At 38.3% G+C, this 24,976-nt stretch overlaps 1 protein-coding gene across 10 annotated transcripts in view; it reads left to right on the forward strand.

The window, feature by feature from the left end:
* The window catches only part of PCGF5 (polycomb group ring finger 5), a 123,119-nt gene extending 106,166 nt beyond the window's left edge, over positions 1–16,953 (forward strand). For 6 of the 10 annotated variants that reach the window (XM_055352467.2, XM_063710316.1, XM_031015343.3 and 3 more), the window contains 2 exons: positions 3,960–4,019; positions 10,883–16,953. In XM_055352467.2, the coding sequence (XP_055208442.1) occupies positions 3,960–4,019; positions 10,883–10,930 (108 nt within the window). In that variant the 3' untranslated portion in view covers positions 10,931–16,953. The remainder of the gene's footprint in view (positions 1–3,959; positions 4,020–10,882) is intronic. The other 4 variants (XM_055352469.2, XM_063710317.1, XM_031015344.3 and 1 more) reach the window with 1 other exon arrangement.
* The last annotated feature ends 8,023 nt before the right edge of the window (positions 16,954–24,976 follow it).

Genomic DNA, 24,976 nt, shown 5'->3' on the forward strand with positions numbered 1-24,976 from the left:
AAACAATCATTTCTTGATTAAGCTCCTGTAGCATATTATTGTGATCACATCCCTTCTTATTTAATCATCCGCTGCCAGCAAGATGCCAGGATGTCTGAAGAGATCTTATTAGTCTACCTATTGGCTAACTAGCTCTGCCTTGGGCTGGAGTCAGCTTATTTCCTAAACTAATGACCACTATGTGGTTCTTTTACTTGTTTCTATTGCTTTTTTGTATTAAACATTTTAAGCTACCCAAGATTAATTTATTTATACAAAAACACAAGGTTAAGATTCTAATTTATTTCAAATTGTTTTTAAATCAAATACAATGTATTGAATATTGAATAATCCATATTTAACCTTATTGTTTTGAGATGTCACCATGTCTGTGTGTATGTGTGTATATGTGTGTGTGTGCATATGTGTGTGTGTGTGTGTTCCTAGACATTGTTTTGTTCTTGTGAGCAGGTGTTACTCTGTACCAGCATTACACATCATCTACCTTTTATAAAGATCTGGCCACATTAACACCCCTATCTAAAAGCCTCCAGTTGTCTACTTTCTTTGGGATAAATTTGGATGAAGTTTAAACATGTTTTATAAGGCAAATAGTTGGGCCTTCTAGGTTGCTTTATGATGTGTATTAGTACCTATTAGGGAAAAATCCCCAATTATTCTTTTGAAAATTGTGTTGACTAGTTTTACCCATTTATTCTTCCAAATGAGCTTTAGAATAGGATTGCGACTGGCATTGGGTTATATTTCTAGATTGATTTGGCTGGAATTGGCATCTTTGCGGGTTTTTTATTCTATTTGGTACTATGGGATGTCTCCTCATCTATTCTACACACTGTGAGTAGATCTGTCATTTTCTTTCCTCCTCATATTGGATACCACTCTCTGCCCCGTGGAGTCTTTCATCTCTGACAAGGGTACTCCATATTCAGATTACCCCTTTATCTTGCTCTGCTTCTAGCCTCTTAGGAAGAATCTCAGGATAATTGATTTTGCCTCAATTTCTCAAGTATAGTGGAGTATTTCACCTGCACCATACATATTCTGTGCCATTGCTCTCCTTTGTCTTGGGGTAGTTCCACTTCAGGCTAAGCCTGTTTTCTATGGTCCCTGCCGTCTCTAGACCCTTGTCTCCATTGTGATGCATTTTTGAAAGATTTTTATCTTTAGGAATCAAAGCAAACAGCTGGTCAGACTTAGCTCTTAAAATTTTTTCAGTTCATATCAGTATTGCCACCTCAAGTTTCTATACTCAAGCTTGGCATTAATCTTTTTCTTATTAGTGGGAGAAAAAAGGAAAAAAAAATGCTTCTTGATCTTTAATGCAAATTCAGATCATCTCAGGATCTTGGTAAAATACAGATTCTGACTCAGTAGGTCTGGGAATAAGACTCAAGATACTGTATTTCCAGCAAACTCCCAGGAGATGCTAATGCATCTGATCTTTGGACCATCCTTTGAGTAATAGTGTTTCAGGAGATGTGATCTGTGACTACTGACTTTCCCTGTAGTTTCCACATCTATAAATTGAGGATGCAGAATTACAGAATCAGATCTCAGTTTGGAAGGGACTTATGTCATATCATCTGATCTGTCATCCATCTAATACTTGGACTTTCTTCACAATATTCATACCCAGGGGTCATCACATTTTTTGAAACATAAATGGAATCATATGTATTGTTTTACAACTTATTTAAAATTTGATAATGTGTCCTGTGCAGAATCAGTAAACTTTGAAACAATTTTTAATACATTAATAATAATACTTTTGTGGCTGTAGCATAATTTGATTAACACACCCCTTTGATGGACATTTAGATTTTTTTCAAATTTTTTGACATTACAAGCAAGGTGTTCCAGTACCTACTACACATATGCAAGCGTATCCATTGGCTAGATTCTTAGAAGTAGATTTTCAGCAGAGTATGCATGTTTTAAATTTTGATAGATACGAATTGTCCTCTGAAAAGGTTTTAGTGGATATTATTTGAAATTTATAATCATACCAATAATGAATGAGAGTGCCCGTTTTCTGACATTCTCCCCAACACTGCATATCATCTATTTTATATTTCTTCTGTGAACTTACCTATCATATTCATTCCCTTGGTTCTTTTTCATCATGTTTGTCTTTTTGTTAATGACTTCTATAATCTCTTTATGTGTTCTTAATATGAATCTTTTGCTGTTATGTGTTACAGCTATTCCAATTGTGTCCTGCTTCCTAGTTTTGCCTCAGTTTCTTGATTCTTTCAAATTTGGGTAAAACTAAGAATTAATGAAATATTATATACTGAAGTGTTTAGCAGAGTGTCTGACATGATAAATGTTATTTTATTAATAGCTTATGCGTATTAACATTTATTATTATTATAATTCTCTTCTCCTTCACTTAGTTTCATCCCTGAGAGCTTATTGTCAATATCTCTATCCAGCCTTAGCTTTCATCGTGTACTCACGTTCTTCCTGCTCACCTTTTCTTGGGTAGTTCTCAGTACAGCCCCCTTTTCCCAGCTCATCCTGATTTAGTTTTATCTCTTCCAGCAACCTCTGCCAGTCCAGCACCTAAAGTTACTACACCATGCTTGTCTTCCTTTGCTTTATTTGCATTAGTAGGCAATTGTAAGAAAAGCAAGTATATACATCTTGACTGATACCAAAGAGATCAATAGAAAAAAAAAAAAAAGAATCACTTAGTGAAATTGCCACTTTCCAGCTTACTCTTGTTGACCCTGTTTAGAATTTTCAATGTTATGCAAAGTCTGATGGACCAGAGCTTCGGGACTCTTTGGAGAGAAAGGAGAAGGTTGCTAAAAGAGAGCTGAGCTGAGCCCGCCTTACAGCATGTTGATGCACACTGTACCTAAAATCAAGGACTGACTGCTAGAGAAAAAAATTACTAAAGTATTTCGGGAAAATAGAAAATTCCTTAAATTTTATTTAAAAGGCTACAAATATATTTGTTTTAATCAATGCTTATTTAAATCTTTCAAAGTATATCTTTTAAAAACCTACTTTGCTATGTTAGAAATATCCTGGTTAATTTGTGCCTTATATTTTTTATGTATTTAATTTTTTCCATTTTGAAAAGTATGCAATGTTGAATTCATATATGCATAATTTTAAACTATACATTTTATGTTTTGTAGTCCAATTACAATTAAAATTACATTTAATAAGAGTTTAGCATAGTATTTAAGAATTAGGATTTGGGAATGATTTTTTTTAATGTGAATAAACTGTTTTAAAGTAGTAGGTTTACAAATGAATCTACTCAATAGTTTTAAAGTGTGTTCACTCATTGCTTTACTCATAAAACATCTGATGGCTGATATATGCCAGTTCTGGGCCTTAGCTATTAAGACCACAAATGTGACTAAAATATAGATCTAATGCTATATATATATATATATATATATAATCTAATATATATATATAATCTAATGCTAATATAATCAGCAATATAAAGCAACATAAGGAACCTACTATAAAACAGAAAATAGATGCCTTACAGGTTGAGCAGAGTTCCACGTCCCTCCCAGAGCTCTGATTTCCTTGAACAGTATTACTTTCAGGGGAAGTTGAAGAAGAGATCTAGGAGACAGTGATCAGAGGAAGGGATGGAAGAAAGAGGATGTCCCTCGTGTATGCAAGAAGTGAGATTTTCCCAGGAAATAGTATTTGTAAAGGATATGGAAAGGAGAGGCCACCATTTTTGCATTTGCAGAATATTAAACAAAACTCATCTAGATACTAAAATTACTTCAAGCTAAATTTTACCAGTTACTAAGTTATTAAAATCTTTTTTTCAAAAACAACCACCATTTTTTTGGAAAGTGTTTATTTACCATTAATCATGTTGACTCTTGTGTTTGACGTTAAACTATTTTAAATAATCAATTTTAAATATGTGTCCAGTTGTGGATGCCTCTTATCTGATGAGTTCATCTCCTCCGCAGTTTCGGTGTCTGAACTGCTCAGCTTCGCAAGTCTGCTCTCAGGATGGCCCTTTGTATCAGGTAAGAGGCACTCACGACTGTACATATGACCATCATGACACCATGGCGGTGAGCACATTCATCCCAAACTCAATTCCTAAGACATTTAACTTTGTAAAACTGTTACTGGAGCTACAAAAACTTATCTTTTCAACTTATATACCCAAGATTTCCCGTTATTTTAGTTCTCCTGAATTATCTATTTAATTTTACTGAACTAAAAAATTAGAAATGTTAAGGCTATTACTTATGAATCAGGAATTTTTAATAATTACTACTTTCAGTCCTTGAGAAATCTCTACTCCATATTGGATTTTGAGACGTTACTTTCTTTGTATGAATGTTATTTTTCAGTGAATCATTCAACCACAAGTGAAATATAAAATGCCAAATTAGGCGAAGCTAAATAACAGCAACAGCTGATTCTAATTATGAGCTTGCTTATTAGCCCTTCCCTAGTACTTTACTTGAGTTACCTCTTTAAAAATGATAGTGAGCTAATTTAGTAATGCACTAAGAAAAGTTGAACATGTGTCTGAGGAAAGTTTATCTGATAAAGATACATTTTAAAAATTTGGGAAACAGACAAGGGTATAGTAAAGATTATTGTTGGGTACAGATGTGATTGATGATCAGCCTTAACCCTGTGAATTAATCATACCATTTCTTTAAAATATCCATTGTTAGGCCAGGCATGGTGGCTCATGCCTGTAATCCCAGTGCTTTGGGAGGCTGAGGATGTAGGATTGCTTGAGGCCAGGAGTTTGAGACCAGTCTGGGCAATATAGCAAGACAAAAAAAATTTATTTTTTAGGCCAGACACGGTGGCTCACCTCTGTAATCTCAGCATTTTGGGAGGCTGAGGCGGGCAGATCTCTTGAGTCCAGGAGTTTGAGACCAGCCTTGACAACATGGTGAAACCCTATCTCTACAAAAAATACAAAAATTAGCTGGGTGTGGTGGCACACCCCTGTAGTCTCAGCTACTAAGGAGGTTGAGGCGGGAGGGTCGCTTGAGCCCAGGAAATGGAGGTTGCAGTGAACTGAGATTGTGCCACTGCACTCCAGCCTGGGTGACAGAGCAAGACTCTGTCTCAGACAAACAAATAATAAAATAATAAAATCCATCGTTCTTTTATTTCAATAATTAAATGAGTCTTCATCTTTATTTCCTTGGAGCCAGGGAGAAAGGATAATTGTAATTATATAACAAACTTAACTGGCATACTTACCTCCAGTGTTACAGTTTTGGAGTTGGGACAAATGAATGTATGTTAAGCATTAAAAGAATCACTTGAAATTGCTAATTGAAAATGTTTAATTAGCAGTTTATCTAGAATTTTCTTCAGCCTTTTGTCAGTGCTATGATATGGGAATTCTCATGCCTTCATTAAAATGTGTGCTTTTTGATACATACTCTTTAAGTCCTAGCTTTTCAGCAATCTAGTAAGTAAATTTAACATCTCTGAAGGCCAAGTCTGAGGGAGAAAGATCATTCTTCTCTTTATGCAGATAAGGGTCTGGGGTAAATAATTTAACTGAGCTGGTGAGATTTGTGTATATCCGAGGTGTATAGATGTTTCAGCTGCTTTAGCCTCATGGCTGATTTGGGAATGCTGAATTGTAACGATAACACTGCCTGTAGCTATAACCTGTGCAATATGTGGCTTTCTGCTTTTACTCTTGGTATTGATGCCTATGTATTTCCTTACAAATGAAGATGTCCTTAAACCGTGATCCAAAGTATTAGAGAAAAACTGGAGTGAGACCAAATTTCTAAATCCATACGAATTTCCTCTTCTTCCTTCAACACCTCATTAATGGCTCATTAATAGTCTTCATTAATAGTCCTGTAAGGAAATTGAACTTGTAGCTAATAGGATGCACCCTTAACTTCCTGAAAGGATAACTAAATGGTTTTATGTTCTGAATTCTCTCTAATTTTCAAGGAATATGTCATTCCTATGCTGTATCTATTGTTAATCATTAGAAAAGGTGGAATCCTTCCACTTTGCCATTCTTAATAGCAAAAACTGACAGAGAACCCACAATTAGAAAACTGGTACCAAATCTGATTTTGAATATAAGTAGATGATAAATAATACACTAATACAGTGTATTATAATAGTGTATAATATAGTGTATATTATATAGTGTATAATATAAAATATTTTATACATTTTATATATTTTATACATATATACTCTAGGTTAAAAATCATCAGTAGATACTGAAAAGGTGTTTGATAAAATTCAATGTGAAGTACTGATGTTTTCCTATTGAAAAATTTTTCAAAACAACAGAAAATTGAAATAATTATACAAAGGAATATTCTTTATGATTACCTAGATTCATCAATTAACATTTTGCCACATTTTTTGCCTCCTCTTCCCCTCTCTTTCTCTTCTCATCTCCTTATTAATCTGTGTATGTATATATATATATGTAATAGTACATTACATGTTATAGAGATGCCAGTTCACCCCACAATTAAATTATAAAGTTAAATGTAATTCCAAACACACTTTTACCAGATCTTTGTTTAACTTGACAAAGTCAGTCATTCTAAAGCTCATAAGGAAATATCAGCAGGTGCTTCTATCAGTCATGTTTTTACAAAGAGTAATGAGAGGGAATGTGTACTACCACATACTAAAACATATTTTAAAGCTGAAGTAATTAAAATAAGGTCTCGCCTTAAACATAAGACATATGAATAAAAAGAATAGCTCAGCAACAGACCCTAGTATGTATGAGTCTATAAAGAGGGTATTTCAAATTAATGCAGTAAAATGATTAATTTAACAAATATCTATTGAGTATTATGCATTGGGCAGTCTTCTAGGCCTTTGAGGTTACAGAAGTAAAAATGAATACAAATCTTTTCTTTCATAGAACTTACACTAATGATGGTAACAGACAAAAAATAAACAGGTTAAAATTTATAGTGTTAGAAGAAAAAGTAAAATAGATAAATAGAATAGTTTTGATAAGATAGCCAAGAGAGGCCCTCTTTGAGGTGGTGGATTGTTGATCAAAAGAAATTGAGAGACGTTGCTATGTGAATATCTGAGGTAGAGCACTGAAGCCTGAGGCAACACACTGCAAAGGCCCTGAGAATTGATTATGTCTGGTTATTTGAGAATTGCAAGGAGGCCAGTGGGGCTGGAGCATGACAGTGCAGATCTAGTAGGGCTTATTTTTAATTAATTATACTGAGACTGGGTGGGGAATTCAATTCTACCTCACATTTTATATCAGTATAGGTTTATGATGGCTTAAAATGGTAAATATTTTAAATGATACTATAAAAGATCAAGAAGAAAATATAGTTGAAGAACTGATCTCAGAGTGGGGATGGCCTTTCACATTGTACCTAAAAAAATTGAATTGACTATTAATATTAAAAGCACATGGCAAAAATATCATAAAATATATTTGCAATATATGATAGAAAAAGGTTTAATGTTATTAATACATAAAGAATTCCTACAAATATGTAAGAAAAAGCTCAGCTTTTCATAAAAATGAGCAAAGGACATGATCAGGCAAGATACACAAGAAGGAAACACAATGGGCTAATAAACATATAAAAATAACTTTCTTAGCAGTCAAGAAATGAAAAAAAATACTATCTTATGCTTATTAAATTGCCAAATTAAGAGGTGGGGAAAGATAGTACTCATTATTGATGAGGCTATAGAGGAATGGGCATTCAAATTTTTTTTAAAAATGTAGAAAAATAAAACTACATTTTATTTTTTTTTTTTTGAGATGGAATCTTGCTCTGTTGCCAGGCTGGAATGCAGTGGTGCAATCTTGGCTCACTGCAGCCTCCATCTCCCAGGTTCAAGTGATTCTCCTGCCTCAGCCTCCTTAGTAGCTGGGATTACAGGCATGCGCCACCATGCCCGGCTAATTTTTTTTTTTTTTTTTTTTTTTGTATTTTTAGTAGAGGCGGGGTTTCACCATGTTGGCCAGGATGTTCTTGATCTCTTGACCTCGTGATCTGCCCGCCTTGGCCTCCCAAAGTGCTGGAATTACAGGCGTGAGCCACTGCGCCCAGCCAGAACTACCTTCTTGAAGACCAGTGTAAAAGTGTTTATCAAAAAGCTCTTTAAAATATGTATGCTGTTTGAACTAGCAGTTCTACTTTTAGGAATCTATCCTGGGGCAAAAGAAATAGATCAGTGGGTTAAGATTAAGTTATAATAGCAAAGGAAAAAAGGACTAAACTCAAATGTACAGCAAAAGGAGACTTACTGATAACTCACAGTTCATTTCTATAACAGCATAATATACAGCTGTTAAAAATTATTTAGCACCGTACCAAATGGTATGGAAATAGGTTTGTGGAATTGCTAAATAGATAAAAAATTTAAATAAGGCCGGGCGCAGTGGCTCACGCCTGTAATCCCAGCACTTTGGGAGGCCGAGGTGGGCGGATCACGAGGTCAGGAGATCGAGACCACGGTGAAACCCCATCTCTACTAAAAATACAAAAAATTAGCCGGGCGCAGTGGCGGGCGCCTGTAGTCCCAGCTACTCGGGAGGCTGAGGCAGGAGAATGGCGTGAACCCGGGAGGCGGAGCTTGCAGTGAGCCGAGATTGCACCACTGCACTCCAGCCTGGGCGACAGAGCGAGACTCCGTCTCAAAAAAAAAAAAAAAAAAAAATTTAAATAATACTAAATAATATGTTTAGCATGATTCCAGTTTTGAAAAAAAAAACGAATGTAGATAAAATGAGTGGAGGAATATACACTAAAATTATTATGGTAGTTATCTTTGGATGGTAGGATTTAAATATTTTTCCTTTTTTTCTTGATACCATTCTGTATTTTCCAAATCTACACTAAAAACAAGTTTTGACAAAAATAATTCATTCTTTAAGGAAAAAAGTACATCAAAGACAGTTTTATCATTTTCTAAAATTATTTGAAATGTATTCTCTGAAAGTATCTGTTCTTTATTTTTATTACATAATGAGCCTTGAGGACTAGAAACTGAAACGCAGGTCTATTTAGTGCAGTCACTTAACACTAAGAGGTAATTATAAGCCATATTTGATTATTGTTAGTGTGGTGCCATTTTATTTCAGAAAACAAACCAAAACACAAATAGAACTTAAAATATATCTTTACAATTTTCAGTGTTGTGACACATTTCAATAAAATTATTAAACTTCATATGTTCTTATAGAACACACAACAAATGGCTACTTGGAGGAGAAAACAAAATCATTTTCAGCCTGAAACTGAGAAAATCCCAAGCATTGCCAGTCAAGCCATTTTACTTCCCTCTGTACCTTTATCCCTAGTAGAATTAATGGATACTTCCATATATGATGAATGCATTCTAAAATGAGTGGCTTATGTATTTGCAGAAAGTGTGCAGATTCAATAGAATCAGGAATCAAACGCAAAACTAGAGCAGTTAGTATAGTGAAGGGCAAGCTGTGGGTTGGGTGAGGTAGAATGGAAAGGATATTGGTCGTCTCAGAATCTCGCTGGGCTTCAGAAACATCCAGAGTTTAGTAAAATGGAGATAATCTGTGTCTTGCTCCCTCCCAGGTATTCTGATGCAGGGGGAACTAAATAAAGTTTAAAATAAAAACAAGTAAAACCAGAACAGTTTTAGAAGTTTTAGACCTTGGAAACCCTGAGAGATTGTCTGAGACTTTTACTCCAGCCCTTAGACAGCTGTAGTAGCATCTGCTGTACTTCACCTGGGAGAGCAAGACCTAGGGCATTTGTATTCCTGCCCTCTAGTTCCATCCTGAGCTGAATGGTTACAGATTCTAACATTGAGTCTTCCCAGTGTGTAGCGTAGCTATAGTAAGCACTGAAATGGTCATTTTCAGGATTGTTAAATCTCAGTCTAGCCCTTTTATCTATATGAAAGAATACAAAGTTCTCTATACCGTATTTTTATATTCATGTATACCAAGATGGAGAAACATTAGTCAGTGACCATCTCAGCCCCTTCTTGATTCCATAAAAGTAGCTCCTCAAATTTCATTTTAAGAGGGGGTATCTGCAGCTTTAAGAAAAGGAAAACCACTGATGTTTTGGTTCTATAAGATATGGTACAGGGTAAAAACAAACACAGAGGTAGCGTGGCATATGCCATATGCCTTTATCCCAAAGAAGCTGTTTCCTCTCTAGTTCTGTGTGATAGCCAGATATATGATACCTTTTCTACATAGTGACATGAAAAACAATATGAACCATTCAGTGATTTTATGTAATAGTCAAATCCAAATGTTTATTAGTATCAACTGTTGAAAGGAGGTAGTGACCTAAATGTTTCATGTAACAATCAGCTACTTTTTCAATATTTTTAAAGGATCATTAAAATAAATTTTAAATTTAAAAAATGTTTCAAACTTGTAAGAAATATGATTTGTGAACACTACTCCAGTTTTACAGGTTCCTAGCAGAGGGGGTCTCTTTGTTGATTTGTGATTTAGTGGGCTCTCACCAGCCTAAGCTTTAGTGGAATCCAGGCTGCTGATTTGTCTTGTTCGCCTCCTAGGGTTACTAACTGAATGCCTATAAGCAGGGTGTGTAACTTTCAGTCCTTCCCAGTTCTTGCCTCTCTTAAGTGTTGTGCTAGCACTAGTCATATATACAACCTGTATGATGTCTGTAGGCCTTTGAACTTGACCTCTGCTGCATATTATTGAAAACTTGACTGATTCTAGAAAAATAATGGCAATCAAAAGAAATAGAGTTTTAATGGTAACTCAAATTTTAACTGTTGTAATCACTAGTACCAGGAAATACTGTAAATGATAACTCTGAATTCTTAAAATCTTTCGTATATAAACTGTATTGTTTTTATCCAAATACAGTCTTATTTATTATCTGTCTTTATTTTGTAGTCATACCCTATGGTATTGCAATATCGACCAAGAATTGATTTCGGTTAGACCAAGGGGCCCAGACCTCACTGAGATGAATCCTGCACTATTTGTTTACTCGTCAACAGATTGCACAGTTAACGGTGTGTGGACTAGAGGAACACAACCAGATTTTCAGCATGCAAATAAGGCCATTGTCTATCTCTAAATTGTCAGTTGCATTCATGTTGTTTCTATTAGGAGCAAACCAAGTGCCATTCTGCTACTGAACCATCTGCATAAGGTATTTGTGTTGTCTCAAAGTGTGCAAGTCATGGTAAAAATCAGTTAGCTGTGCCGCCATGATTCACCCTTCTGAATATTTTGCTTGCCTGTTCCAAGATTGTTCTAATGTTTAATTACACTAGTAAAACGGCTCAATTTTTGTGGTGTTGCAGTTTTCACATACTTACTCTTTTATTCTTGTTTAAATAGCGTACTGTACAAGAAACTAATAATTATATCTTGAAATTATTTTGTATGGAAATATATTTAGAAAAGTGGTTTTTGAGCCACTGTCTTGTTCTTGGTAAGCTTTTTGTGTGAAAAAAAGTTCATTCTTGAGTGTGCAAGTCCTTTTGCCAAGAATTCCAATTATTCTGTAACATTAGAGCACAACATAATTGTAGACATTCTAAGCATCTGTCCGTGTAGTCTACCAATTGCACAAGGAAGGCATGTTAGCCCTCCAGATTGAAAATGTATGTGACCTCTTGAACTGAAGTTAGATTCCCAACCATTCAAAATGTTGGCAGCTGATCACATTTACTTCTGATAAAATTAATGTGTAAGTAAGGTTAATCTTCTTTCATAATGCCTTATGACAAGCAGGTGCTGCTTCATGAAACGTCATTGTATAGCCCATTTCATGTATCATTACATTGTTGCTGTTATTTAATGAGTGCATTATTTCTCTTTTTAAGTTGGCCTTAGGTATATGTCACTGTGGCATGCAGAGGGTTATGACAATTTTAAATATTAGGATTTTTAGAGCACATAACATTAGCTATTTTATGGATTTCAAAAGTCTCAAAACAGTTGTAGATTAAAACTGTTAGTTACCTTTCACATTTCCAAACTATGTGCATAAAATAGAATAAATGCAGTATAGAACTATGCTAACCAAAATTAATAGGTTAAGGGTATTTTATTTTAAATCCTGTAGTAATTGGGGAAATGAGAAGATTATTATTTTATACATGAGTTCATTAAGATCAGAAATACAAAATGTCTTGTATTTTGCAGTTTTGTTAAGTCTTCCATTCGTTTTAGGATTAGTCTGCAAGTCAAAGAAAGTCTTGTTACCTTAAATTATATGAAAACTGTCATTTTAAATCTTTTAATATTTACAGTTTTCAAAAACCTTACTTGGAAATTGCTTTGAAACAAACAAGCTAACCTTTGAAACTTAGGAAAAAATCTTGAAAGTTAGGAAAAATATTTGAGAAATATGACAAGCACAATCTGTGTGTTACACACACTTAGTTTTTATACTGCACATGTGGTAAATGTGTCACATTTTCCAGTAAAATGTATCAGAAATCAATGCCTTCTGAATTTCAAAATGATTCTTAGAAATAAGATATTGTACAACTCTAGCAAACATACAAAGTACAGCTAAATCTTAATATATTTCACTATGTAAAAGGCTGAAACTTCATAATTATCTGTTCCTTCTCTCTTTTTTTGAGTCAAAAAGTCTATTACATTTTTCTGTTGTTGTTCCAACTTTGGTGAAAAAGGTTATGGCAATACTTTAACTTTGTTTTGTTACATTGTTTTTGTTCTTGGAATGGCTCACAAGCAGAATTTAAAAGGCAGATTTTCATTAACTATAAATGGCTGAAAAAACTGAATTTACTATCTAGCTACAGAAATTATTTTTCTATGCTGTGAAACTGTTCCCAGACATCCCTAAGAACTTTTACAAATGATTATAAATTTGTCACACCTAGGTCAGCGATTAAAATAGTGTTTTGCAAATAGAATTTTAATTAACTCAAAATGAATTAAGAGTGCATTTTAAAAATCACAAGTGAGACTTTGGGATGTTTTGGCCCCCCAGCCAAAACTTAATGGTCATAAATGAATTTTATCTACAAAATCTCTTTAAATTTGGCTGGTTGCCTTGTCATATGTAATTTCACTATTTTCCAAGGAAATATATAGGAAGCAATTATGAAACTGAGAATAGTTTTATATAGAATTCTTTTATTTACTGATAATGCATTAACATTTTTATTGAAATGCAATGGAATATGTGCCAAAACATGTGAAAAGCTTACATAAAGAAAAGCATCAGTTGTCGTTTGGAGAAAGGTACACATTTTTTTGATGGTCCTAAGTGATATGGTATTACTACTAGAATCACAGATTTCTTCAACTGACTTATTGTGGTATATTCGACTACAGCTTTCTAAGGATAGGACTACTTTCATGTCTAGTAATACACTGTATTCCCCGTTAATTATCCCTTAAGTCAGATTGTAGAATTTGCAAGAAACTAGGTATAGAAAAAATGTACAGGCAACTTTTGTGGTTAGCTTTATAAATTTAGGGTGCTTATAAAATGATAAAATGAATTCTTTATATAAATAACCTATAGGAATCATCTGAATCTGTAACATCAGAGACTAAAACTAAAAGTTTTCTTTAATCTGTTGTTTCTTAAGCAATAAACTGAAAGACCTTTACTTCCATAAAAGATTTTGTTATCTCTTTTATCTGCCTTAGAAATTATAAGTATAAAAGGGTCAAGGGAACTTAGATATAAAGAATGACTGTGGTTTATAAACATTACTTTAATTGAAGTAATCACATCAGTTAATAGAGAAATCAAAATATGTATGGCCTTTTCTCTAGATTAGCAAAACAGCTTTACAAAGTATGAAAAAATAAACTAAAATGCTCATTGATGAGGTAATACTCAGTCTGGAGTACAGGTAACTTGGGTAATGCCTTTTAACTACTCTTAGAGGAGTATATTATTTCTTTATACATTAAACATCTATCCCATAGTAATGTGCCACATTTTATAAACGTAATGACTTTGCTCAACTACATTACACACTCAAATGTAATCTAAATTTAAACTGATTCTTTAAGGAAAAAAAGTATGTTATATAATATTGTGAACTGTTTAGCTTTACTGAAATATTTAAGAGAAAGTGCCTCATTACTAAAGTGCATTTCTGTTTTAAATTTACTGCATAAAGTTTGAGTTATCTGTACCTGTCTCTTATGAATGGTTTCATATCTAAATAGGCTCTTGTAAGTTAATTTTTTTGGAAGATTTTCATAAGAATATAGATATCACCAAAGACATTTTACAGTAAATTAATAACCATGTTGAAGAGACGGTTTTAACAGTTTGGAGGTTGGAAATTTTTAGATTGCAATTTAATTTTATATAGTTAGGCAATAACCTTGATTAATTGCTAAAATATCACCAAAGAAAGGCTTTAAACTGAATTTTCTTGGTGAGATCAGTCAAATGCAGGCTTTTCTTGCAATAATCAGAACACACTTCCTTTCAAATATGTTCATTGTTTTTCAGCATCATCTAACAGATCTTAGTGAATCCTCAAAGATGAGAAAGAGGTAAACACAACAAATAGCCTTCCTCTGCATGAAAAGTGAGAGAAATACATACTTTGAAAAGAAAGTTCAGATTTTTAATTTGAGAGGCTTTTTATTTCATGGAGGCAGTGTTAACTAAAATTAAGCTTAGATTTAGCTCCTGTATTCTTCATAATATGAGAAATTTTATTAAAGGCAGACTTTGGTAAAAGTGCCAACACACTTACTTGTATAGAAAAGACTTCATTCTGTGGGATTTATATAAGTAAGTGCTTTCTGTATATTCAAAATATTTCATAAGGGCCTGTGGTTTTTTTCCCCTTAAAAAGCAACTCTAGGCCGGGCACAGTGGCTCATGCCTGTAATCCCAGCACTTTGGGAGGCCAAGGCAGGTGGATCACTTGAGGTCAGGAGTTCGAGACCAGCTGGTCAACATGGTGAAACCCCGTCTCTACTGAAAATACAAAAATTAGCCAGGTGTGGTGGCACGTGCCTGTAATCCCAGCTACATGGGAGGCTGAGGCAGGAGAATCTCTTGAACCCAGGAGGTGGAGGTTGCAGTGAGTGGCAATTACACCACTGCACTCCAGCCTGGGTGACACAGCGAGTCTCCATCTCCAAAAAAAATGCAACTCTTGGTCTTGTTTCTCAGCACTTAGTTTATTGTTATTAGAATTTAGCCATACAGCCAACTTTGACAAAATGGGTCACAGAACAAGCATGTACATCAAGAGGAAGTTCCATATCCCCCTTGTACCATTTCTCCTTGGGAACTCATGCTATGGGCTACCTTAAAGGTAAAACTCATCTTATGGAGTCTTTCTGATAGGTCACTAGGTAAAACTCCTTGGATAGGGTGAAAATGGATGCACACTCTATTACATACTCTGGTTTATCATAAGGAATTTTCCAGAAAGCTAAGCTTTATACTAATAAGATATTGGTTGGTAGTAGGAACTTCAAAAATGAATGAGTTTGCCATAACTTTAATTTTCTGGATTAGAAACACAAAACTTGAAATGCAATTATCAATATTTTGTAATATATATTCCTACAGTTTGGGTAGAAATAAGGAACATGTCTGCTAGATCTGGTTTATGAAAAAGTGAAAAATATTAAATACACCAGAGACTCAAACCCTTTCAAGGCACACAATAACTGTTTCTGGATTTACCTGACAAACCTAGTTGAGTAGCATTTTGACGGAAAATATCAGACTGAAAGTTCATTCAAATGTACTTAAATGTACAATACAGTGTTCAATAGTTTTTATTGCAGTGATGTTTTTCCAATAATTTAAGTAATTCTCTTCCTAGTATAATACAGTTTTCATAAATAATGTTTACTTGCTTTCTTTTTATTTTCAAATAAAATTAAAATGCTTGAGCACTTCCTTTCAGAAAGTTATAAAATTAAAAATAATTATTTTAAATGCTCATTCAAATGTGTCTGTATACTCGCTATGCCCCTTTTTCTATAATTCCAAACTGAGACTGATTTTTCAGAGATTTTTAATTTTAATAATTTTAAATCTAGAATCAAGTGAAACAGATATGTTAAATACTGAATCTAGTTTTCTTCCATCTTATGGAGCTTCATGGAATAAGAAACTAATCTAGTGCAAATGAAGATTAAATATTTCTGGGTGATGGAGAGATAGTCAACAAATTTATTTATCCATCCTCTGCACATCAGTCAACTGGAGCAGGAGTTCTACACATTAAAAATGTAATGGGATCAGCCTAGCATTGTTTGGTTTTCTTTTGTTGTATTTTTTAGAATGGGGGTGGGGGCCTAAGTGTCCTTATGAAGCTGTGGTCCACGACAGGAGCTTGTTTGGGGAGTACCAGGGTTCTGCTGCTTTCCTGCATCTGAGCAACACAACAGAGATCATCAGTTTTAAATAGAGTAGCCCTCACAATCAAAATATCATAGAATATATTGTAAAGTTATGTTGCTAATTTTCCTTTGAAATATAAAATATTTTAAGCTTTTTGTCAAAAGTGGTAACATCTTAATACAAATAAAAACCTTTTTGTGGTTGTAAGATTTAGCTTATAAATCATTCAAATTGAAGTGAAAGAATTACCAGGTCATTGTTAATGACTTAGTCTATTAAGAATATATGTATTTTTGTAAAGGAAAAGCACTTGTAGATATTTAATCAGTACAAGATATGTCTTTTGCAGAAATAAAATGCTGCTTAGAGATTCTCTTTAAATATTTTTTATTTTTGTGCTCAAATGTATTTTCTGTTGATCTATGGAATGTTCTGTACAAAGCTGTATAATTGTACTGTTGGGCTAGATACTTTTTTTTTTTTTATCTGGACTTAGCCAAGTATATTTCACCATGTTAAAATACAGTATCTTTGTTATTAAAAATTAAATTGCATAATTTATTATTGTTTGTCATCTTTAATATTAGTCACTGTAGATTGCAGCCTTCATTAAAAATATCTCCTTTAAGTACTAGTCCTGTAGCAAATTTTATTGAAATTTATTGAGTATTTGAGATCATAAATATTTTCTAAGGATTCTTCAGCTGTTTATTTTAAAATGGCACACTGTCCCTCAAATACTACTTAAGGTGTATACACACACACACCCTTGAAGGATTTTTTGTTTTGTTAGATTAATCAAATCCAAAAGAACCTTTTGAAAGTAATTAGGAATCAAAGGCAGGCCGAAGTGAATTGAAAGAAAGACTGTTTCCTTCAGCCAGTTAGACAGCTAAGCTTTGTTTATTAATACTTTCCATGTGCACTTGCCTCAGGAATTTATTAGGCCAAAGCAAGACATTTATGTCAGGAACACTGTGATGGTTTCTAGCTCGGCCCCATTGTGATTTTGATGCCTGAAGCTTTGTCTTAATGTTAGTGAAACGTTGGAGGTAGCTAGAAACCCCAGTCCTTCAGTGAGATAGGGAAAGCAGCTTTCCTCTGAGCAGAATTTGGCTTCCTTCTGTATTTGAGCTCCACTCTCTTCAAGGCTGCTGCAGAATGGGAAAGAATGTGGAGGACAGCGCATGGGAAGTGCTGGAACATGTAGCACACATTGCTTTCATCACATGTCACTGGCCAGAACATGGCCTCACCTAACAGCAAGCAAGGCCGGAGGACCTAGTGAAGCCACATCCCAAGGAGGAAGGGGAAAGTTTTGTGACCGGCTAATGTCTGCCACATCCTACATTTGCAAAAAGAGGTCACAGTTGCCTTAGGTCTTAGAAGTGTGTTGTCCACACAGGCTCAGCACTTATCTTTTCACTGGTTTGGAAAGGGAAAGAGGGGTCTTGCACTCAGGCCAGGCGTGAGAAGCTTGGGAGTCACTCTGCTCTTCGTGTGGCTGGGGAACATGCAGGTAGTATTTTGCTGGAAGCCATGTACAACCCCACTTGGCACCCCAACCCTTGCCGTGGACTTTGCAGTGCCAGGATTTGCCACTAGCAATCAAATAGAGAATAATGCCTGGAGAGGACAAATATGCAGCGATCACTACCAGTAGAAACCAGCAAAGCTCTGTTCCTCCTTACAAAGCCCAGCCTTCCTTACACAGTCCTCCTTCTAAGAAGCCATGCTCCTCCTCACAAAGCCCCACTCATCCCTACAGAACCTGCTCCCTCTTCAAAGCCCAACTGCTCCTCAGGAAGCACCTCCACTACAAAAGCCTCTCCTCCCTGAAAAGACCTGTTCCTGCAAAGAACTTTTGATCCTCTTAGGAAGCCCTGCTCCTCCTACAAGCCCTGTTTCTGTATATAGTGCCTTGCTCCTCCTCAAAAGCTCTGCTTATCTTTATCCTGCTCCTCCTACAAACCCTGCTCTTCTTAGGAATCCCAGCTCCTCCAAAGAATCTCTAGTCCTCCCAAGGAAACCTTGGAAGTCTTGCTCCTCCTACAAAGTCCTGTTCCTTCTTACAGTGCCCTGCTCCTCTCTACAGAGCCTGCTGCTCCTACAAAGCCCTGCTCCATTTTACAAAACTTGTTTCTACAGATACCTCTTCTTCCTCACAAAGGCCTCTTTCTCCTTACAAAGGCCTTTTCCTCCTTCACGACTTTGCTGTCATATAAAGTCCTGCTCCTTCAGCAAACCCTACTCTTCCTGTGAAGTTCTGCTCCTCCTATAAGCCCTGATCTTCCTTAAACAGCTTTGCTTCCCCTACAAAGCCCTGCTTCTCCTGCAAAGCAATGTTCTTCATACAAAGCATTCCTCCTACTACAAATCACTTTTCCTCAGACAGAGCCCTGCTCATCCTTACAAAGTCCTACTTCTTCAATAATCCCAACTTATCCTTAAGAAGCCCTGCTCCTCCTAACAATGTCCTGTTTCTCCTACAAAGCACTGTTCCTCCTCACAAAGCACCACTCCTACAAATTCCACTTTATCCTTACAAAGCCCTGCTCCTCCTGCAAACCCTGCTCTTACTTACAAAGTCCTCCTTTTTAAAGAGAGCTTCTTTTTCCAATGTCCTGTTGCTCCTAGAAATCCCCGCTTCTTCAAAGTCCAACTCCTCTTTACAAAGTCCTGCTCTTCCTTCAAAGCCCCAATCCACCTACAAATCCTGCTCCTTTACAGAGCCCTACTTCTCCCTATAGAGCTTTGCCCTTCCTACAGATCCCTGCTCCTCCTTACAAAGTCCTGATGCTGCTATAAGCACTGTTTCTCCTTATAAATATGTGCTCCTCTTCACAAAGACCTGCTCCTACTTATACAGCCCTGCTCTCCTACAAAGCCCAGCCTCTCCTTGCAAAGCCCCACCCATCATACAAACCCTGTTTCTTATTTAAAAGCCCTACTCTTCCTACAAAGCCCACTCCTCCTTACAAAGCTCTATTCCTTCTAGAAAAGCCCTGCTCCTCCTAAATCCCTGTGCCTCCTACAAAGCCCGCATGCCTCGTTACAAAGTGCAACTCCTCTTACAAATCTCAGCACCATAACACCCCTTCTCATTAGAAATTGTGCTCCTCCTACCAAGCCTGCTCCACCTTTCAAAAGCTTGTTCTTCCTACCAATGCCTGTTTCTCTTTACAAAGCCCTGTTCATGCTACATAGACCAATTTATAGTCCATCATCTCAAGCTTATCCAGACTTCTCCCCCTTCTATAACACTTAGTTCTGTTACCACAACCACAGTCATTGATGTTTGTTTGCCCTCTCATTAGATTGTGAGCTTTGGAAGAAATGCTGACTTAGTTATTGTGGTCTATCCCCACCCTCACAGACACACACACTTGCATAGTTACTGGCACCAGTATACAGTGGGGAAAGAAACTGAATTTCAGAAAGACAAGCGTTGCTGACATAGACTTCAGGACTTTCCCAGACAGTCTTCTGTCCCCCGACTGGCTCCATCTCTGACTTCAGAACTTTGGTATAGTAAGTATGTGAAAGATGGCAAGGTTCCAGGTGGCCATCTCTTCACTTTAAAAATAGACACCCTGATCCTCTTGTGTAAGATCCCAGTATTAAGATTTGTTCCTTTGGGTGGACAACGTCTCCTCTTACAATAAAAGTTTCCAGAGGAAGGCTGTGTAGCATCAGATCATTTGTCCCACCTGCTTTGGTGAGCCTCAAATGAGGTGACAAGCTAAAATTGGCTTAGTGATCATTAGTCAGTAGACAGGCATGAAACCAATGGCCCAAGTGGAACCCCTGGTCAAGCAGGAAGTAGCGCCCTAGAAAGGAAGCCAATTCCGTGAAGCGTTATCTGCCAAGGAAAACAGGATCTCAGCAGTCACCTGTTAGATCATGAGCTTTTAGATATACTGTGTACCTCCTCCCCTTGCAAACATGCTTCCCTCTTCACCACTGGCTTATTAAGTACTAGGAAGGCAGGAACTGTCCTCCTTTTCTCACCATATTCCCAGATTCATACGCCAGACTATACTGGAATGAATGGGTGAAGAAACAAATTCCCATCCCTTGGGCTCTGGCATGGAGCTGTGGTCCCCGGGGATCTCATACTGGTCATTGCTCACATCATGGTGTCAGCCAGTCCCCAGCCAGCCTCTCCTTTTCCCTGTCTTTTTCTCTCCCTTCCTTTTCCTCTTCACTGAAATTAGCTTACTGAAGTTCTTAGCACGTGGGACCTACTGGGAGCAAAGTTAGGCATTCATGCTAGACCACAGAGGCCTGAAGAGCAGGGGCCCAGGCGAGGGCTGCTGCCCAGTAGCCTGTGGCTTCCTCCCCTTCCCCAGGTCCAGCTCTGTGTTCTTAACTCCAGGCAACTGGCCCACAACTGCATGGCACCGACTTCAGTGGGAGGAGGGAGAGGCTGAGCAGAGGAGATACAGCAGCACACGCCAGCCGGCTCTCAGGGAAAGCAGAGCCTGTTATTTCTGTCTTCTTTTCTCTCCCCTCCTTTCTGCATTTTTTCATCCTCACTATCATCTCCTACCTCTCTTCTTCTGTTTTCCCTCTTCTTCCCTCTTTACCTTGCACTTTTGTTTTACCTGTTTCCCTCCTCTATTGGTCTCTTCTCTGTCCTCAGCCACTTCCAACAATCTCCCTTCCTTTTCCCACGTGTTTCTTCCTTGCCTCTCCCTTTTCCAGTTCGTTTCTGTCATTTCATGTACTCCTGTTTATAGCTTCATTTCATTCTCTTTATCCTTTTTCTTTCTCTTCTCCCTCCTCTTCCAGATCCAATTCTTCTTTCCTTTTGGTCTTCTGCCCCACTCCAGGAGTCACTCTCCTTTGTAAACCAGATTTCCACTCACTTCACACACACATACAGTGGGAAATGGAAACAGCAGAGAGCATCTTGGAGGAGCAGTTGAGCTTGGATCTTTCAGTAAATGCTTCCAACCTCCAGCCAGACCTCTCTAATAAGGCCCAAGGGCCAGCAAGATAACAGCCTTTCTCAGAAGGTAAGATCAGTTTGTTAGGACTGACATAAAAAAATACCACAGGCTAGGTAGCTTAAACAACAGAAAATTATTTTTCTCAGAGTTCTAAAGGCTGGAAGTCCAAAGTCAAGGTGTTGTCAGGTTCAGTTCTTCCTAAGGCCTCTCCCCTGGGCTTGCAGATGGCTGCTTTCTCCCTGTGTCCTCACATGGCCCTGCCTCTGCTCACAGGCACCCCAATATCTCTTCTTCTTTTAAGGCCACAAGTCATATTGCACTGAGGCCCACCCTTATAACCTCATTCAACCTAAACCACATTTTTAAAGGCCTTGTGTCCAAATATAGTCACATTCTAAGGCTCTAGGGCTTAGAGCTCTAACATACAAATTTGCAGAGGACACAAATTCAGTCCAAAACAGAGCTATGCAGTGCCCTACAGACCGGCTCCAAATGCAGGGTCATTCTGTTGTATAACTGGGCAATTTACCTAACCTCACTGAGCTTCAGTTTCCTCATTTATGAAGCAGAAATCATTATAATGTATCCCATAGGTTTGTGGAGGAATGAAATGTGTTATAAAGCATTCAGAGCAATGCCAGAGGACACACTAAAAGACAGCACTCTTGTTTTCAATCTCTTTCTATCTGATCATCTGCAGATTGCTACCCTTAGTTATATCAATGTTCTGTATTTGATTTGCTTTAAGACCTAAAATTCTGCCAAGTAAGCAAAATCCTGCTTGCCTAGAGCTTTTCCGTTCACAGGATGGTTCATAAAAGTCATTCCCACTGAATGTCCTGATACATAAAGGACCTATTAATAGCACAGGGTCTAGTGCATAGTAAGCACTTTAGAAATGTCCTCCCTTTCTCTCACACTCATTTAGTCATCAGAACAGACTTACAAGGCAGGCATTCTTAACTCAATCTCATTGATGTGAATCTGAATCTAAGTAACTAGCAAACAATCACCAGGGATGTATTTGTGTCTCCACCATGGGTCTGTCTTTTTCCAAGGGTAGCCCTGTCCTCAGGGGCACTGGCTCTTTGGGTTTGAAAGCTGAGAGATCTAGAGAAGACTGTACTTAGGCCCTCCTGGCCACTGGAAGAGGGACAGTGTGGAAGACAGACACTTGGAGGCCAGCGTGTGTCAAAGACAACATGTACATCATTCACGTGGTCACACTGTGTTGAGTACCCACAACATACCAGGCATTGTGCCAGGCTCTGGGATTTGGTGGTAAGCTGAGCAGGTTCCACGTTTACAAAAGCGGAGCTTGTAGTATTGTATGGTAAACACATACAATAAACACATAATAAAAAGACTGGTGATGAATGTTCTGAAGAGAATAAGCATGATGAGAATGAGAGGACCTTTCTAAGAAAATGGCATTGAAGCTGAGACCCGAAAGATAAGCTGGAGCTAGCCAGGCAAAGGGCAGGGGGAAGAATATTCCTGAGAAAAAGTTATCATTGCGATGACTGCTCCAGCAGCCCAGCGACCTGCAGAAGGCCAGTGTGGCCAGAGCGGGAAGCAGGAGGAGGGCTGGGAGAGGACTCTGCAGAAAGAGGAGGGCTGGGAGAGGACTCTGCAGAAAGAGGCAGGGCCGGGTCGCGGAGACACTTTCAGGCCATATTTAAAAGCTGGTATTTTATTCCGAGCACAGTAAGAGGATTTTTAAACAGGGAACTGACATCATCTTATTTATATTTTTAAATGATCACGCTGGGAGCTTGGTGGAAAATAGACTGTCAGGGAGTAGGGGTAGGATAGAAATGGAAACAGATAAAAAGCCTAGTGCAGTAGTCCAGGTGAAAAGCAAACAATGCAAGGAGCCCAGGGCGGTGCCGGTGGTGCTCAAGATGAAAATAAATGCTGATGGAGAAGAGTGGGGTCCTCTGCACCTCAGCCCGGTGCACGGGACCTCAGTTCAATGTAACCTGAGTTTTTAGGTCATGGGTGAAGCTCTAGATGAGAGTGGAGAGAAGGAGAGAAAGGATTCTGAAAAGCCTTTTCCACTAGCCCTATCCAGGGGCTCCCCACAGAACCAGCTGCCCTGCCAAGCACCCCAGCTCAGCCCGTCACCCCTCCAGCGAGGCCCAGCCCCAGCACCTGCCTTGCCATGCCTTCTTCAGTGCCACCCACTCTCCACCCTCCCCAGAGGTGGTTCTTGCCTGCTCCCCTCCAGAGCCCTTTGCACATCCTGCCCTGTTACCGGCACTGGAGTGGCATAGCCATGAATTCCAGTTTGGGTTCCACCACTGACCTGCTGCAGTATGGGTAAATCCCATAATCTCTCCCAAGTAGCCAATGTGCCACAAATGTAAATGCAACACTGAACTAACGGAACCCAAAAGACGTAATTAAAACATTTGCTTATTTTATCTGTGCCTCTCACAGACCCTCTCCACTGATAAAACTTCAGCAGTCCCTGGACGTTTTCTGCTGCCCTCCCTCTCCTCTCCTTCCTAGTTGTGGTACGTGGTTGGGGAGGAAGGTGAATGGAAAGCAGAGAAGGTTGTAAACCAGCTCCAGGCCATCTGGGCCTGCCTGATATTTAAAGCTCTCAGAAATCTTTCTTGGTTTTCTGGAGGGTCCTCTCCCTGACTCTCAGCTGCCACTCACCTTGCCAGGGGCCATGCCTCCATCTCAGTGGGCAGTTTCCCATAACCCTCACCTATTCCAGGGTTAGAGCCCACAGCCTCTTTCTACAGGGATGTGCTCTTCCCATAGGCCACCATCTTGGGCAGGATTCCTCTTAAGTGGCTCCTGACTGATATTCCAACTGCAAGTCCTCACACCATTCCCAAGAGTCAAGCAACACTGACCCATTCTCAAAGAAGAGTCTGTGTTTATCCACGCAGCAGCCATGCTCTCTCTCCCTTCTTCTGCCCCATGCCTCTGGCCGAGGGCACAGCCTCTAGTCTTCAGATCCCTCTGGGTCCATTGACTCCGGGCAAGGCCTCCCTTAACTGTAGTCACACATGTCAAGCCTTCCCAAGGTGCTGCTGAAGCCCCACTCCCACTCGTTTGGGAGAAGGGAACAGCACCCTCCACCCCTCTGCCTGGAGGAACGGTGTTCACAGCACAGCTCACACCGCACAAAGCCTCTGCCTAAGGTTTCTCTCCTTAGTTCCTGGACTATATCTTTGAAAACTGGAAAGAGAGTCCCAGCCATCCAGGCAACCAGAGCCCCTGGATACTTTATCATCGCTAGATCTGAGCAGACTCTCCCTCTGCATTTCTTCCACCTTCATGGCCAGAGGAACAGAGGTTGTCCAGGCTACCAGAAAAACATGGCTCTCTCTATGGTTACCTCATCCAGATGCAAGAGGACATACAGCCCTTCAAGCATAATCCAGCTCCAGATGGCAAAAGCAGATGAAGAGAGAGCCACTCTTGCTCTGCTTTGCGGTGTCCAGTCCAGGGTCTTTCAGAACAGCCACCCTGAGAGCCGAGGGCTGGCCTGTAGAGAGGGAGAGTGAAGCTCTGTCCGACGCACCATGGGCCAAATCTGCTGCTGATCTAAATGCAGAGGGCTCTGCCCCGACCACGGAGTCGGTGCCAGCTGTTCTGGGCTGATCAGTACTGCCTACTGGCATCAAACGCCCTTCCTTTCTCAAGCTCCCCACATGGAAGCAGTTGGAGAGCACTTGCTGA

The sequence above is a fragment of the Gorilla gorilla genome, chromosome 8 (genome assembly GCF_029281585.2).
Source record: "Gorilla gorilla gorilla isolate KB3781 chromosome 8, NHGRI_mGorGor1-v2.1_pri, whole genome shotgun sequence".
In the NCBI taxonomy this organism is placed as follows: domain Eukaryota; kingdom Metazoa; phylum Chordata; class Mammalia; order Primates; family Hominidae; genus Gorilla; species Gorilla gorilla.